Below are 18,509 nucleotides of genomic sequence, written 5' to 3'. Positions count from 1 at the left end.
ATTACTTTGGGGCAATGCCCCGCAAAAGGCCCTTTTAAGGGCTATTTGTAATTAAGTGTAGGGTAGGGCTTTTTTTATTTTGGGGAGGCTTTTTTTATTTTGTTAGGGGGGTTAGATTAGGTGTAATTAGTTTAAAAATCTTGTAATTACTTTATTATTTTCTGTAATTTAGTGTTTTGTTTGTACTTTAGATTATTTAATTTAATTGTATTTAATTTATTTAATTATAGTGTAGTGTTAGGTGTAATTGTAACTTAGGTTTAATAACTATTGTACCTAGTTACAATAAACACAAACTTGCCTGTAATATAAAAATAAAGACTAAGATAGATACAATGTAACTATTAGTTATCTTGTAACTATCTTAGGGTTTATTTTATAGGTAAGTATTTAGTTTTAAATAGGAATAATTTAGTTAATGATAGTATTTATTTAGATTTATTTAAATTATATTTAAGTTAGGGGGTGTTAGGGTTAGACTTAGGTTTAGGGGTTAATAACTTTAATATAGTGGCGGCGACGTTGGGGGCGGCAGATTAGGGGTTAATAAATATAATGTAGGTGTAGGGGATGTTGGTGGCAGCAGATTAGGGGTTAATAAGTATAATGTAGGTGGTGGCGGTGGTGGCCGCTAACGTAAGCGGCGCTGGTATTAGAGTGAGATGTGGAGCTAAATTTTGCTCTTCGCTCACTTTTTTTGCGGTTAACGACGGGTTTGTAAAAACCCGTAATACCAGCGCTGTCTGTGAGCGGTGAGCATAAACTGCTCGTTAGCACCGCATAGCCTCTAACGCAAAACTCGTAATCTAGGCGATAGTTTTTACCTCTTTGATTACCTTGTATCTAAGCCTCTGCAGACTGCCTCTTTGTATCTCAGTGCTATTTACAGGCTTGAATTTTAGCTAACTCATGAATAACTCCATTAGAGTGAGCAAAATGTTATCTATATGGCACACATGAACAAGCAGTGTATAACTGTGAAAAGCTATAAAAATACCCTTAGATAAAGGTGGCATGCAGGGGCTTAGAAACAGGCAGAGATTTAGAGGCTTAAAGGTTATAAAGTAGATTAATATAACAATGTTGGTTGTGCAAAGCTGGGGAATGGGTAGTAAAGGAGTTATCTATCTTTTTAAACAATAAAACATTTGGAGGTCGACTGCCCCTTTAAATTCAATGCCCTTTAAAAGATTATCGCCTAGATTATGAGTTTGGTGTTGGCCTTAAAAAGCAGCGTTGAGAGGTCCCAACGCTGCTTTTTAACGCCCGCTGGTATTATGAGTCAGGCAGGAAAGGGTCTACCGCTCACTTTTCTTCCGCGACTCGAGGCTACCGCAAATCCCCTTACGTCAATTGCGTATCCTATCTTTTCAATGGGATTTGCCTAACGCCGGTATTACGAGTCTTGGAAGAAGTGAGCGTTAGACCCTCTCCTGTCAAGACTCCTACCGCATTTAAAAGTCAGTAGTTAAGAGTTTTATGGGCTAACGCCGGAACATAAAACTCTTAACTAAAGTGCTAAAAAGTACACTAACACCAATAAACTACCTATTAACCCCTAAACCGAGGCCCCCCCACATCGCAAACACTATAATAAAAAATGTTAACCCCTAATCTGCCGAGCGGACATCGCTGCCACCTACATTATACCGATGAACCCCTAATCTGCTGCCCCTAAAATCGCAGATAGCTACATTATATTTATTAACCCCTAATTGCAGCCCCCAACGTCGCCATCACCTACCTACAATTATTAACCCCAATCTGCCGACCGGACATCGCCGCCACTTTAATAAATGTATTAACCCCTAAACCGCCGAACTCCCGTCTTGCAAACACTAGTTAAATTTTATTAACCCCTAATCTGCCTGCCCTAACATCGCCGACACCTACTTACGTTTATTAACCCCTAATCTGCCACCCCCAACGTCGCTGCTACTATATTAAAAGGTATTAACCCCTAAGTCTAAACCTAACCCTAACCCCCCCAACTTTAATATAATTTAAATTAAACAAAATAAATTTAACAAAATTAAATAAATTATTCCTATTTAAAACTAAATACTTACCGATAAAATGAACCCTAAGCTAGCTACAATATAACTAATAGTTACATTGTAGCTAGCTTAGGATTTATATTTATTTCACAGGCAACTTTGTATTTATTTTAACTAGGTACAATAGTTACTAAATAGTTATTAGCTATTTAATAACTACCTAGCTAAAATAAGTACAAAATTACCTGTTACAATTACACCTAACACTACACTATCATTAAACCAATTACCTAAACTACCTACAATTAAATTCAATAAACTAAATTACAAAAAACAAACACTAAATTACAGGGAAAAAAAATTACAAGAAGTTTAAACTAATTACACCTAATCTAAGCCCCCTAATAAAATAAAAAAGCCCCCCAAAATAATAAAATGCCCTACCCTATACTAAATTACAAATAGCCCTTAAAAGGGCCTTTTGCGGGGCATTTCCCCAAAGTAATCAGCTTAAAAAAAAACAAAAACCCACCCAATCCCCCCTTAAAAAAAAACTAACACTACCCCATTGAAGATTACCTTAACGGGAGACGTCTTCACCCAGCCGGGCCAAAGTCATCCAAGAAGCCTGGCACAAGTGGTCCTCCGTCCGGCAGAAGTCTTCTTCCGATCGGGGCAGAAGAGGTCCTCCATCAGGCAAAAGTCTTCATCCAAGCGGCATCTTCTATCTTCATCCTTCCGGCTCGGAGCGGCTCCATCTTGAAGACATCCAGCGCGGAGCATCCATCCTAGCCGACGGACTAACGACGAATGAAGGTTCCTTTAAATGACATCATCCAAGATGGCGTCCCTTGAATTTCGATTGGCTGATAGGATTCTATCAGCCAATCAGAATGAAGGTAGGAAAAATCCGATTGGCTGATGCAATCAGCCAATCGGATTGACCTTGCATTCTATTGGCTGTTCCAATCAGCCAATAGAATGCGAGCTCAATCCGATTGGCTGATTCGGATTGACCTCGCATTTTATTGGTCTTCCAATCAGCCAATAGAATGCAAGCTCAATCCGATCAGATTTTTCCTACCTTAATTCCGATTGGCTGATAGAATCCTATCAGCCAATCGGAATTCAAGGGACGCCATCTTGGATGACGTAATTTAAAGGAACCTTCATTCGTCGTTAGTCCGTCGGCCATAAAGGATGCTCCGCACTGGATGTCTTCAAGATGGAGCCGCTCCGCGCCGGAAGGATGAAGATATAAGATGCCGCTTGGATGAAGACTTTTGCCGGATGAAGGACCTCTTCTGCCCCGATCGGATAAAGACTTCTGCCGGATGGAGGACCACTTGTGTCCGGCTTCTTGGATGACTTTGGCCCGGCTGGGTGAAGATGTCTCCCGGTAAGGTGATCTTCAATGGGGTAGTGTTAGGTTTTTTTTTTTTAAGGGGGGATTGGGTGGGTTTTAGAGTAAGGTTGGGTGTGTGGGTGGTGGGTTTTAATGTTGGGGGGGACTGGAAGGTCCCAAATGTCAGTGGATAGACTGACATTTGGGACCTTCCAGTATCAATTATAGAGCTGTTCTATCCACTGTGGTGGAATTTGTCAAAGCTGGTATTAAATTAAACTTTTATTTACCAAAGACTCGTTTGCTGGGATTTATTTATATGATATTTACTTGAGTAATTGACTCTACTCTATCCCGTGCATGAGCATACAGATATAGTAAACTAAAGATAGTGCTGTCACTTGGTTTATTTTTTAGTGTGTGTTTGTTTTCGTAATTTAGTTTATTGAATGTAATTGTATTTAATTGTAGGTAGTTTAGGTAATTAATTTAATGATAGTGTAGTGTTAGGTGTAATTGTAACTTAGGTTAGGATTTATTTTACAGGTAATTTTGCACTTATTTTAGCTAGGTAGTTATTAAATAGTTAATAACTATTTCATAACTATTGTACCTAGTTAAAATAAATACAAAGTTGCCTGTAAAATAAAAATAAATCCTAAGCTAGCTACAATGTAACTATTAGTTATATTGTAGCTAGCTTAGGGTTTATTTTAACGGTAAGTATTTAGTTTTAAATAGGAATAATTTATTTAATTGTAGTTATTTTATTTAGATTTATTTAAATTATATTTAAATTAGGGGGTGTTAGGGTTTAATAATTTATTATAGTGGCGGCGACATTGGCAGCGGCGGCAGATTCGGGGTTAATTAATTTAATATAGTTGCGGCGATGTTGGGGGGGGGCAGATTAGTGGTTAATAAGTGAAGTATTAGGGGTGTTTAGACTCGGGGTTCATGTTAGTGTGTTAGGTGCAGACATAACTTTTATTTTCCCATAGGAAACAATGGGGCTGCGTTAGGAGCTGAACGCTGCTTTTTTGCAGGTGTTAGGTTTTTTTTCAGCCGGCTCAGCCCCATTGTTTCCTATGGGGAAATCGTGCACGTTTTGCCATCTTACTGCTACCGTAAGCAACGCTGGTATTGAGGTGAGATGTGGAGCTAAATTTTGCTCAACGCTCACCTTTTTGCAGATAACGCCAGGTTTTAAAAAACCTGTAATACCAGCGTTGGCTTAAGGGAGCGGTGGAAAGAAAAGGAGCGTTAGAGCCGCAAGCCTTACCAACAAGAACTCGTAATCTAGCCGATTCTATTTAAAGGGACAGTCTACTCCAGAATTTTTATTGTTTAAAAAAATATATATAAATTCCTTTATTACCCATTACCCAGTTTTGCATAGTCAACACAGTTATATTAATATACTTTTTTATGTCTTTGATGACCTTGTATCTAAGCCTCTGCAGACTGTTTCCTTATCTCAGTTCTTCTGACAGACTGGTATTTTATCCAATCAGTACCAACTCATAAATAACTCCACTGGGATTAGCGCAATGTTATCTTTATGGGACACATGAACTAGTGCTGTCTAGCTGTGAAAAACTGTCAAAATGCACTGAGATAAGAGGCAGCCTTTAAAACTAGCATATGAGCTTACCTAGGTTTAGCTTGCAACAAAGAATACCAACAGAACAAATCAAATGTCATGCTAAAAGTAAATTGGAAAGTTGTTTAAAATTGCATGGCCTATCTGAATCATGAAAGTTTAATTTTAACTAGAATGTCCATTTAACAGTTTCTTTCAGTTCACGTGTATAGTTATAAGCCCTAGCTCCTTTAGAAAATATTTTAAATTCACTAGCGACATCTTGTGGACAAATATAAATATGCATAGTATTCAGCCATTTCTATTGAGCTAAGTTGATGCAAAAGTACAGAAATGTAAACTGATTCTTATTGTTTGGGCACTTGATCTGTAAAATTAGTCATTTAGAGGTGTTTCCTATTGTAGATTATAGGATTCTGTAAAATTAACTAAAAAATGAATGTCACTATCTACTGAGATTAATTACTAAAGTTTGAAAACAACCAAAGTTAATAAAAGCATTATAGCAAGAAGCTACAAACTTTAATAAAAAAAATGAAGAAATGTAATTATTTAATGTTCCACAGAGACCTTTGTATTCTCTCTGTACTCCCCTACACCATATCAAAATAAATTCTAACAATGAAGTAATTTTAATATTCAAGAAGCATTAATTAATTCCATACCTCAAAAATGTCTTTGCTTTGTCAAGGTGAGGTGTAACTAGCAAGAAGTCATCAACCAGTCGCATGAATATGCTGCAAAATACAGAGTAAAATATAGCTGGCTAGTCTGCAAAAAACACTAACATAAAACTATAAATTAAAAAGACATGACAGTCGAAAAATAGAAGCGTTTTGCATTATATTTGTTTTAGCAAAAAATGCTTTGGTCTCAGTGATAACTATTACTTTGCTTTTACTTTTGATCTGTGCACCCAAGTTAAAACACGGCTCCAGTTCAGCAAAGCAACAGTGGCATATACAGAGCTACCACTTAATTTGCATCACAGTCAATACCTTAGAAGCAAAGTTTCCTCTTATTCTTTTGTGCACTGTGAGCAAAAACATTTAACTGTGCAATTTTTGGCCAAATGACTAAAACGTGTGCGCACTACTATTCTTGAGTGTAGCCAAGCGTGAAAATTTTGTAAATCTCACACACTCAGAGAGAGGGAAAGATGGTTGAGAGGAAACAAAATGTGGGAGAGAAAACAGAGGAAGAGGGGAAGGAGAAAAAATATAACTTATGCTTACCCGATAAATTAATTTATGTCATGGTGGTGAGAGTCCATGATCCATTACTCCTGGGAATTACTCTTCCCTGCCACTAGGAGCAAGCAAACTCCCAAGAGCTCTATAAAACCCCTCCGTCTGAGATATAGCCAAGCAAAAGAGGTAGGAAAAGAATTAAGAGTAAAAAAAAATAAAAAAATAGGAGCAGGTGAACAAACAAACTTGGAAGTTTGTCTGAAATCCTTATAATACTCAAGGCTCTTAAAAAACATTTAAGATATGAAGAAGCCTCTCTGAAGAATTCAACGATTGAGACAAAGGGGTCGATTTATGAAGCAGCGCATGCTGCTTCCGACCAACTCCGCTTCAGTTCCGCCTTAAGCGGAAGTTAAGAAGCAGCGGTCATAAGACCGCTGCTCCTTAACTCGTCCGCCACCTCTGAGATGGTGGACAGCAATCAGCCCGATCGAATACGATCTGGTTGATTGACACCCCCTGCTAGCGTCCGATTGGCCGCAAATCTGCAGGGGGCGGTATTGCACCAGCAGTTCACAAAAACTGCTGGTGCAATGATAAATGCTGACAATTTATCGATGTGCAGCGGACATGATTCGCTATAGCGGATCATGTTTGTACGCACCATGATAAATGTACCATAAAGAAGGGACAACAATTTCCCAATTTATATAATCCGAAGACACAACCTTAGGAAACAAAATCAAATACAATCCACAAAACTACCTTATCTCAATGAAAGATGAGAAGAATATCACTAAAGAGAAGAGAGATTTATCTGGCAGAAGAAAGAGCCAAAAGAAAGCAAAACCTTTCAAAAAAGAGAAATTGACTTAAAGGGATATGAAACCCAAATTTTTCTTTCATGATTCAGATAGAGCATGCAATTTTAATCAACTTTATAATTGACTCCTATTATAAATATGTCTTCGTTCTCTTGGTATCTTTATTTGAAAAGCAGGAATGTAAGCTTAGGAGCCAGTCCATTTTTGGTTCAGAACCTGGGTAGCACTTGCTGATTGGTGGCTACATTTAGTAGAGGTTATGAAATAGGAGTATATTGTAGATCAATTAAGGGAGTCAACAGACAAGTCCTTCAACAGATTATGGAAAGTTTAGGAAGAAATTTTCGTGAGGTGAATAAAAGAATCATAAACAAGACCCCAAATACATCCCTCTGACAAGCACTGCACACCGAGGGAAACTGGGCATCAAAATACACTGAAAATCACTCTCTCTGAAGAAAGTCATGCACATTCATTCTCAAACCACCTCCAGTGGATGCAAAGAAATGACTGAGGTATGTGTGAGGGGTTAAGACACTGCTTATGGAAAGTGATTTCAAATGTGAACATGTTATGATCACTGTTACCCAAATGTTCTTTGACTTCTATGTTTGATATTATATCTGTATCATTTGATAGCACTAAATCTAATATAGCTTTATTCCTAGTTGGCTCCTCTGTTAATTGAAAAAAAAAAGTTATCCCTGAGAACATTTAAAAATAACAGAATTTATGTTTACCTGATAAATTACTTTCTCCAACGGTGTGTCCGGTCCACGGCGTCATCCTTACTTGTGGGATATTCTCTTCCCCAACAGGAAATGGCAAAGAGCCCAGCAAAGCTGGTCACATGATCCCTCCTAGGCTCCGCCTACCCCAGTCATTCGACCGACGTTAAGGAGGAATATTTGCATAGGAGAAACCATATGTTACCGTGGTGACTGTAGTTAAAGAAAATAAATTATCAGACCTGATTAAAAAAACCAGGGCGGGCCGTGGACCGGACACACCGTTGGAGAAAGTAATTTATCAGGTAAACATAAATTCTGTTTTCTCCAACATAGGTGTGTCCGGTCCACGGCGTCATCCTTACTTGTGGGAACCAATACCAAAGCTTTAGGACACGGATGAAGGGAGGGAGCAAATCAGGTCACCTAAATGGAAGGCACCACGGCTTGCAAAACCTTTCTCCCAAAAATAGCCTCAGAAGAAGCAAAAGTATCAAATTTGTAAAATTTAGAAAAAGTGTGCAGTGAAGACCAAGTCGCTGCCTTACATATCTGATCAACAGAAGCCTCGTTCTTGAAGGCCCATGTGGAAGCCACAGCCCTAGTGGAGTGAGCTGTGATTCTTTCAGGAGGCTGCCGTCCGGCAGTCTCATAAGCCAATCGGATAATGCTTTTAATCCAGAAGGAGAGAGAGGTAGAAGTTGCTTTTTGACCTCTCCTTTTACCAGAATAAACAACAAACAGAGACAAAGTTTGTCTGAAATCCTTAGTAGCTGCTAAGTAAAATTTGAGAGCACAAACTACATCCAAGTTGTGCAACAAACGTTCCTTCTTTGAAACTGGATTAGGACACAAAGAAGGCACAACTATCTCCTGGTTAATGTTTTTGTTAGAAACAACTTTTGGAAGAAAACCAGGTTTAGTACGCAAAACCACCTTATCTGCATGGAACTCCAGATAAGGAGAAGAACACTGCAGAGCAGATAATTCTGAAACTCTTCTAGCAGAAGAAATTGCAACCAAAAACAAAACTTTCCAAGATAATAACTTAATATCAACGGAATGTAAGGGTTCAAACGGAACCCCCTGAAGAACTGAAAGAACTAGGTTGAGACTCCAAGGAGGAGTCAAAATTTTGTAAACAGGCTTGATTCTAACCAGAGCCTGAACAAAGGCTAGAACATCTGGCACAGCTGCCAGCTTTTTGTGAAGTAACACAGACAAGGCAGAAATCTGTCCCATCAAGGAACTTGCAGATAATCCTTTTTCCAATCCTTCTCGAAGGAAGGATAGACTCTTAGGAATCTTAACCTTGTCCCAAGGGAATCCTGCAGATTCACACCAACAGATATACCAAATTATGTGGTAATTTTTCTGGTCACAGGCTTTCAGGCCTGAACAAGAGTATTAATAACAGAATCTGAGAACCCTCGCTTTGATAAGATCAAGCGTTCAATCTCCAAGCAGTCAGCTGGAGTGGGTCGAACGGACCTAGAACAAGAAGGTCTCGTCTCAAAGGTAGCTTCCATGGTGGAGCCGATGACATATTCACCAGATCTGCATACCAAGTCCTGCGTGGCCACGCAGGAGCTATCAAAATCACCGACGCCCTCTCCTGATTGATCCTGGCTACCAGCCTGGGGATGAGAGGAAACGGCGGGAACACATAAGCTAGTTTGAAGGTCCAAGGTGCTACTAGTGCATCCACTAGAGCCGCCTTGGGATCCCTGGATCTGTACCCGTAGTAAGGAACTCTGAAGTTCTGACGAGAGGCCATCAGATCCATGTCTGGAATGCCCCACGGTTGAGTGACTTGGGCAAAGATTTCCGGATGGAGTTCCCACTCCCCCGGATGCAATGTCTGACGACTCAGAAAATCCGCTTCCCAATTTTCCACTCCTGGGATGTGGATAGCAGACAGGTGGCAGGAGTGAGACTCCGCCCATAGAATGATTTTGGTCACTTCTTCCATCGCTAGGGAACTCCTTGTTCCCCCCTGATGGTTGATGTATGAACTTGGCCCTCGCTAGCTGAGGCCAAGCTTTGAGAGCATTGAATATCGCTCTCAGTTCCAGAATATTTATCGGTAGAAGAGGTTCTACCCGAGACCAAAGACCCTGAGCTTTCAGGGATCCCCAGACCGCGCCCCAGCCCATCAGACTGGCGTCGGTCGTGACAATGACCCACTCTGGTCTGCGGAAGGTCATCCCTTGTGACAGGTTGTCCAGGGACAGTCACCAACGGAATGAGTCTCTGGTCCTCTGTTTACTTGTATCTTTGAATAGTCCCCATTCCACTGACTGAGCATGAACAGTTGTAATGGTCTTAGATGAATGCGCACAAAAGGAACTATGTCCATTGCCGCTACCATCAAACCTATCACTTCCATGCACTGCGCTATGGAAGGAAGAGGAACGGAATGAAGTATCCGACAAGAGTCTAGAAGTTTTGTTTTTCTGGCTTCTGTCAGAAAAATCCTCATTTCTAAGGAGTCTATTATAGTTCCCAAGAAGGGAACCCTCGTTGACGGAGATAGAGAACTCTTTTCCACGTTCACTTTCCATCCGTGAGATCTGAGAAAGGCCAGGACAATGTCCGTGTGAGCCTTTACTTGAGGAAGGGACGACGCTCGAATCAGAATGTCGTCCAAGTAAGGTACTACAGCAATGCCCCTTGGTCTTAGCACCGCCAGAAGGGACCCTAGTACCTATGAGAAAATCCTAGGAGCAGTGGCTAATCCGAAAGAAAACGCCACGAACTGGAAATGCTTGTCCAGGAATGCAAACCTTAGGAACCGATGATGTTCCTTGTGGATAGGAATATGTAGATACGCATCCTTGAAATCCACCTTGGTCATGAATTGACCTTCCTGGATGGAAGGAAGAAGTGTTCGAATGGTTTCCATCTTGAACGATGGAACCTTGAGAAACTTGTTCAAGATCTTGAGATCTAAGATTGGTCTGAACGTTCCCTCTTTTTTGGGAACTATGAACAGATTGGAGTAGAACCCCATCCCTTGTTCTCCTAATGGAACAGGATGAATCACTCCCATTTTTAGCAGGTCTTCTACCCAATGTAAGAATGCCTGTCTTCTTATGTGGTCTGAAGACAACTGAGACCTGTGGAACCTCCCCCTTGGAGGAAGCCCCTTGAACTCCAGAGAATAACCTTGGGAGACTATTTCTAGCGCCCAAGGATCCAGAACATCTCTTGCCCCAGCCTGAGCGAAGAGAGAGAGTCTGCCCCCCACCAGATCCGGTCCCGGATCGGGGGCCCGCATTTCATGCTGTCTTGGTAGCAGTGGCAGGTTTCCTGGCCTGCTTTCCTTTGTTCCAGCCTTGCATAGGTCTCCAGGCTGGATTGGCTTGAGAAGTATTACCTTCCTGCTTAGAGGACGTAGCCCTTGGGGCTGATCCGTTTCTGCGAAAGGGACGAAACTTAGGTTTATTTTTGGTCTTGAAAAGACCTATCCTGAGGAAGGGCGTGGCCCTTGCCCCCAGTGATATCAGAGATAATCTCTTTCAAGTCAGGGCCAAAGAGTGTTTTCCCCTTGAAAGGAATGTCAAGCAATTTGTTCTTGGAAGACGCATCCGCTGCCCAAGATTTTAACCAAAGCGCTCTGCGCCACAATAGCAAACCCAGAATTTTTTCGCCGCTAACCTAGCCAATTGCAAGGTGGCGTCTAGGGTGAAAGAATTAGCCAATTTAAGAGCACGAATTCTGTCCATAATCTCCTCATAAGAAGAAGAATTACTAATAATCGCCTTTCCTAGCTCATCAAACTAGAAACACGCGGCTGCAGTGACAGGGACAATGCATGCAATTGGTTGTAGAAGGGAACCTTGCTGAACAAACATCTTTAGCAGACCTTCTAATTTTTTATCCATAGGATCTTGGAAAGCACAACTATCTTCTATGGGTATAGTGGCGCGCTTGTGTAGAGTAGAAACCGCCCCCTCGACCTTGGGGACTGTCTGCCATCAGTCCTTTCTAGGGTCGACTATAGGAAAACAATTTTATAAATATGGGGGGAGGTACTAAAGGTATACCGGGCTTGTCCCATTCTTTACTAACAATGTACGCCACCCGCTTGGATATAGGAAAAGCTTCGGGGGGCCCCGGGGCCTCTAAGAACTTTTCCATTTTACATAGTGGTTCTGGAATGACCAGATAATCACAATCATCCAAATTGGATAACACCTCCTTAAGCAGAGCGCGGAGATGTTCCAACTTAAATTTAAAATTAATCACATCAGGTTCAGCTTGTTGAGAAATGTTTCCTGAATCTGAAATTTCTCCCTCAGACAAAACCTCCCTGGCCCCCTCAGACTGGTGTAGGGGCCCTTCAGAAACCATATCATCAGCGTTCTCATGCTCTACAGAATTTTCTAAAACAGAGCAGTCGCGCTTTCGCTGATAAGTGGGCATATTGGCTAAAATGTTTTTGATAGAATTATCCATTACAGCCGTTAAATGTTGCATAGTAAGGAGTATTGGCGCACTAGATGTACTAGGGGCCTCCTGTATGGGCAAGACTGGTGTAGACGAAGTAGGGGATGATGCAGTACCATGCTTACTCCCCTCACTTGAGGAATCATCTTGGGCATCATTTTTACTAAATTTTTTTTTTTTTTTTTTATGACATAAAATACATATAGTTAAATGAGAAGGAACCTTGGTTTCCCCACAGTCAGAACACAATCTATCTGGTAGTTCAGACATGTTAAACAGGCATAAACTTGATAACAAAGCACAAAAAACGTTTTAAAATAAAACCGTTACTGTCACTTTAAATTTTAAACTAAACACACTTTATTACTGCAATTGCGAAAAAGTATGAAGGAATTGTTCAAAATTCACCAAAATTTCACCACAGTGTCTTAAAGCCTTAAAAGTATTGCACACCAAATTTGGAAGCTTTAACCCTTAAAATAACGGAACCGGAGCCGTTTTTATATTTAACCCCTTTACAGTCCCTGGAATCTGCTTTGCTGAGACCCAACCAAGCCCAAAGGGGAATACGATACCAAATGATGCCTTCAGAAAGACTTTTCTATGTATCAGAGCTCCACACACATGCAGCTGCATGCCATGCTGTCCTCAAAAACAAGTGCGCCATACCGGCGCGAAAATGAGGCTCTGACTATGATTAGGGAAAGCCCCTAAAGAATAAGGTGTCAAAAACAGTGCCTGCCGATATAATCATATCAAAATACCCAGAATAAATGATTCCTCAAGGCTAAATATGTGTTAATAATGAATCGATTTAGCCCAGAAAAAGTCTACAGTCTTAATAAGCCCTTGTGAAGCCCTTATTTACTATCTTAATAAAAATGGCTTACCGGATCCCATAGGGAAAATGACAGCTTCCAGCATTACATCGTCTTGTTAGAATGTGTCATACCTCAAGCAGTAAGAGACTGCACACTGTTCCCCCAACTGAAGTTAGTTGCTCTCAACAGTCCTGTGTGGAACAGCCATGGATTTTAGTTACGGTGCTAAAATCATTTTCCTCATACAAACAGAAATCTTCATCTCTTTTCTGTTTCTGAGTAAATAGTACATACCAGCACTATTTTAAAATAACAAACTCTTGATTGAATAATAAAAACTACAGTTAAACACTAAAAAACTCTAAGCCATCTCCGTGGAGATGTTGCCTGTACAACGGCAAAGAGAATGACTGGGGTAGGCGGAGCCTAGGAGGGATCATGTGACCAGCTTTGCTGGGCTCTTTGCCATTTCCTGTTGGGGAAGAGAATATCCCACAAGTAAGGATGACGCCGTGGACCGGACACACCTATGTTGGAGAAATATAGTTTTTTTATATATATATATATTGCCTGACGAATCCGGAGAAATACCGTATTGTTCCGCATATAGGCCGCACTTTTTTCCCTTGATTTGTTGCTTTAAATGTGCAGTGCGGCCTATATGCGGGGCGCGGCCTATAATCGGGTGTTTTTCGGCAAAATTGTAGTTGTGCAGTACAGCTGAACTTCCGGTGCACCCTGTGGCCTTATGGGGATTGTAGTCCATCAGAGTTGGGTAGTTTTGCAACGTTTTGCAATAGTTGATTGGTTTGGATGATGAGCAGGATGTTCATATGCAGGAGCCACTGCTGTGAAGGTGTGTGAAGATGCGGTAATACTGTGCTGAGCACAGTGTAATTTGGAGAACGGGCTTATACAGCCGAACTTCCGGTGCACCCTGTGGCCTTATGGGGACTGTAGTCCACCGGATTGGATAGTTCAACGTCTTGCAATAGTTCATGTGAGTCCGTTTTGCTACTGATATTGTCAGGTAAGAAAGTGCTTTTTTCCCCATCACATCATACCTGCTAATAATGTACCAGTACATACCAAATTGCAGCTTTAATGTGTTAAAATAAAAAAAGGAAAGATGCTGTAGCCCTTTGTACTGGTAATTTCACATGTGAAAAAAAGCCTTTATTCAGCCATTACAGCTTTAATGGCTGAATAAAGTTTTTTTCACATTTTAAATTACTGAGGAATAAAACATCTTTCCTTTGTTTTTTTTCTTCTATATTCTTGGAGAAGTGTAAAACTATCCCCTGGGTGCTGACACCCTGCATTGGGACTCATTGCTTGCACATGTTGTGTATTTTCTTTAAAAATTGAATTTCTTCAAAATGGCACCAAACTTTAAGGGTGCGGCCTATATTCAGGTGCGGCCTATATGCGGCACAATACGGTATATGTTACACACTAAGGGCTCGATTTATCGAACAGGGTACTTCTTCACCCCTGTCTGCCCCAGCTCGCCACTGGCAGGCAGCAATCCGCTACTGGAATTTAAGATTGCACGCAAGCGCTATTTTGTGCTTGTGTGCAATCCCGCCCCCTGCCCGCGCACAGCCAATCATGCCAAATACAGGAGCTGTCAATCTGCCTGGTCCGACTAGACCGGGGATATTGAAATTCTCCACCTAAGAGGAGGAAAAGAGTCCAGGAAGCAGCAGTCTGATGGCCGCTGCTTGATAAATACTGACTGCATGTTCTTTTGTCAGAACCTGCAGTCATAGGCAGGCGAAGGGCTTGATAAATAGAGCCATATGTCTCAACAAGCCAAGAGAAAACAAAAGCATAGTATGATGTCTAAAAAGACAGTTATGGATCCTTTAATCACCTACTGACCCTGGTCTGTCTGATGATGAAAGATCTTTTTCTCCAGAGCCACCTGAGAAAATATCTGGTTATAGATATTCCCCGCCGGCTCAGGATTGGAAATCCCAACGTGATTCTTCTGCTGTCACAGTTGATTCTATGAAGAAAATGTATGAGAAGCAGCACCAGTCACTTGCGAATAGATTTGATAAATTAGAAAAGTCACTTGATGATCCAAAAAAAAAAAAAAAAAAAATCTCTTCTATTAATGAGCATACTGATATTAGAGAGAGATCTGTTGGTAAATCACACTAATTGGGTGACCTATACTCAGAATATAGTGGAACAAGTATCTTCTCTAGAAGCAAAACTAGCTGACATAGACGACCGCTCAAGGTGGAACAATGTAAGGATCAGGGGTATCCCCAAAGCAGTTATCTCACAGGATTTGGAAAAGTTTGCACCGTCTGTCTTTCATTCTATATTGGGACCCCGGCTGGTTATGATAGTAGAATTGATTTTACAGAGCAGCCAGACTCAAAAATCTTCCTGCGGATAAACCTACAGATACGATTGTCTGCCAACATTATATCTCATATAAAGAAAAACTTATGAGGACATTACTAAGCTCACCAACTCTTGCTGGACAATACAAATAAATATATATATATCATGGTTTCCTGATCTTTCTTCATAAACCTTGTTACAAAGGAGGGCCTTCTCAGTTACTACCAGCACGTTGAGAAGACATCAAATTCAGTATCGATGGGGCTACCCGACCAGACTCATTACAAAAGATGGGACACAACATACTTTCATGACCCCATGGCAAGGCCAAAACCTCCTGAGGAGTGGCATTTGACCCAGCAGGAACCTGAAAATTAGAATGTTCTTCAAAAGAGCAACAGTGGACTGAAAGCGGGTGCCCCTGATTGGAGCCCAACAAGACCAGACTCTAATCGAATCTATGATTATATCCATTTTGAGTTTAAATTTCAACGAAGATATATGTGATTGGTATCTTATTTGCCTCTTGTCTCCTCCAGATGAGAAAACATTATCATAGAATTGTTCTATTATATTGCTTAAAGGGTCAAGCACATATATTTCTCATGTTATTGGCTCACCCATGTCATTAATGTTTCTTCAACAAAGGATACCAAGAGAATAAAGCAAATTATATAATATAAGTACATTGAAAACTGTATTCTCTATCTTAATCATAAAAAAAAAAAAAAAAAAACTGTGGTTCATGTAGTTTTAAGATGTGTCTCAAGAACTGGAGAGATCTCTGTCACAATGGACAGGTGGCACTTCATCCTCTTCCTGCTCATGCAATTAGGGGCTTATAATTTTATTTACCGGATTCTCAACCAAAGGAATTGAATACACTGGGGGTAAGGCAGGTACAAGATTTATACAAAGGAGATAATTTGATGCTTTCTTTCAAATATATTCTTGATAGAACTGTTCCAGCAGCACTTTGAGTTCCTTAGGAAATGTCTATGCTCTTTTCATAGGAATTCCCTAAGGAGGGTGTACGCCCTTTGACCCAGTGGGAAAGGAGATGGTTAGCAGGCAAGTCTTTATTTAAGTCATTATCTGTTCACTATAAACTTATTTTAAATTACTCCATATTTGTAAAGTCCAATTAAAGATTGGGAAAGAGAGAAACAAGAGAGGGAATCACGTATCAGGATGAAGTTGGGAAAAACAGAATTTATGTTTACCTGATAAATTTCTTTCTCCAACGGTGTGTCCGGTCCACGGCTTCATCCTTACTTGTGGGATATTCTCTTCCCCTACAGGAAATGGCAAAGAGAGCACACAGCAAGAGCTGTCCATATAGCCCCCCCTCTGGCTCCGCCCCCCAGTCATTCGACCGACAGTTAGGAGAAAAAGGAGAAACTATAGGGTGCCGTGGTGACTGTAGTGTATAAAGAAAGAAATTTTTCAAACCCGATTAAAAACCAGGGCAGGCCGTGGACCGGACACACCGTTGGAGAAAGAAATTTATCAGGTAAACATAAATTCTGTTTTCTCCAACATTGGTGTGTCCGGTCCACGGCTTCATCCTTACTTGTGGGAACCAATACCAAAGCTTTAGGACACGGATGAAGGGAGGGAGCAAATCAGGTTACCTAAACGGAAGGCACCACGGCTTGCAAAACCTTTCTCCCAAAAACAGCCTCCGAAGAAGCATAAGTATCGAATTTGTAAAATTTGGCAAAAGTATGCAGAGAAGACCAAGTCGCTGCCTTACAGATCTGATCAACAGAAGCCCCGTTCTTGAAGGCCCATGTGGAAGCCACAGCTCTAGTAGAATGAGCTGTAATTCGTTCAGGAGGCTGCCATCCGGCAGTCTCATAAGCCAATCGGATGATGCTTTTCAGCCAAAAAGAAAGAGAGGTAGCAGTAGCTTTCTGCCCTCTCCTCTTACCAGAATACACAACAAACAAGGATGAAGTTTGTCTGAAATCCTTTGTTGCTTCTAAATAGAATTTCAAAGCACGGACCACATCTAGGTTGTGTAACAAACGTTCCTTCTTCGAAACTGGATTCGGACACAGAGAAGGAACAACAATTTCCTGGTTAATATTCCTGTTGGAAACGACCTTTGGAAGAAAACCAGGCTTGGTGCGTAAAACTATACCTTATCTGTATGGAATACCAGATAGGGAGAAGTACACTGCAAAGCAGATAATTCAGAAACTCTTCTAGCAGAAGAAATAGCAACCAAAAACAAAACTTTCCAAGATAGTAACTTAATATCTATGGAATGCATGGGTTCAAACGGAACCCCCTGAAGAACTGAAAGAACTAAATTTAGACTCCAAGGAGGAGTCAGAGTTCTGTAAACAGGCTTGATTCTAACTAAAGCCTGTACAAACGCCTGTACATCTGGTACAGCTGCCAGACGTTTGTGCAATAAAACAGACAGAGCAGATATCTGTCCCTTTAAGGAGCTAGCTGACAACCCTTTATCCAAACCCTCTTGGAGAAAGGAAAGAATCCTAGGAATTTTAATTTTACTCCAAGAAAATCCCTTGGATTCACACCAACAGATATATTTTTGCCATATCTTATGGTAAATTTTTCTAGTTACAGGTTTTCTGGCTTGTACCAGAGTGTCTATCACTGAATCTGAAAACCCACGCTTAGATAGAATCAAGCGTTCAATTTCCAAGCAGTCAGTTGCAGGGAGACTAGATTTGGATGTTCGAATGGACCTTGTACTAGAAGATCCTGTCTCAAAGGTAGCTTCCATGGTGGAGCCGATGACATATTCACCAGGTCTGCATACCAAGTCCTGCGTGGCCATGCAGGAGCTATTAGAATCACCGATGCCTTCTCCTGTTTTATCCTGGCTACAAGCCTGGGAAGGAGGGGAAAACGGTGGAAACACATAAGCTAGATTGAACGACCAAGTCGCCACTAATGCATCCACTAATGTCGCCTTGGGATCCCTGGATCTGGACCCGTAGCGAGGAACCTTGGCGTTCTGGCGAGACGCCATCAGATCCATATCTGGAATGCCCCAAAGATGTGTTAACTGGGCAAAAACCTCCGGGTGAAGTTCCCACTCCCCCTGATGGAAAGTCTGACGACTCAAATAATCCGCCTCCCAGTTGTCTACTCCTGGGATGTGAATTGCAGATAGGTGGCAGGAGTGCTCCTCCGCCCACTTGATGATC

The 18,509-nt window shown here is 41.1% G+C and overlaps 1 protein-coding gene across 1 annotated transcript in view; it reads right to left on the bottom strand.

Moving 5' to 3' along the window:
* The window catches only part of TERT (telomerase reverse transcriptase), a 287,147-nt gene that overhangs the window by 136,593 nt on the left and 132,045 nt on the right, over positions 1-18,509 (bottom strand). The window contains exon 10 of the mRNA XM_053715763.1: positions 5,611-5,682. Coding sequence (XP_053571738.1) covers positions 5,611-5,682 — 72 coding nt within the window. The remainder of the gene's footprint in view (positions 1-5,610; positions 5,683-18,509) is intronic.

The sequence above is a fragment of the Bombina bombina genome, chromosome 5, assembly GCF_027579735.1.
Source record: "Bombina bombina isolate aBomBom1 chromosome 5, aBomBom1.pri, whole genome shotgun sequence".
NCBI classification, from domain to species: domain Eukaryota; kingdom Metazoa; phylum Chordata; class Amphibia; order Anura; family Bombinatoridae; genus Bombina; species Bombina bombina.
This window is presented reverse-complemented; position numbering and strand designations above follow the sequence as displayed.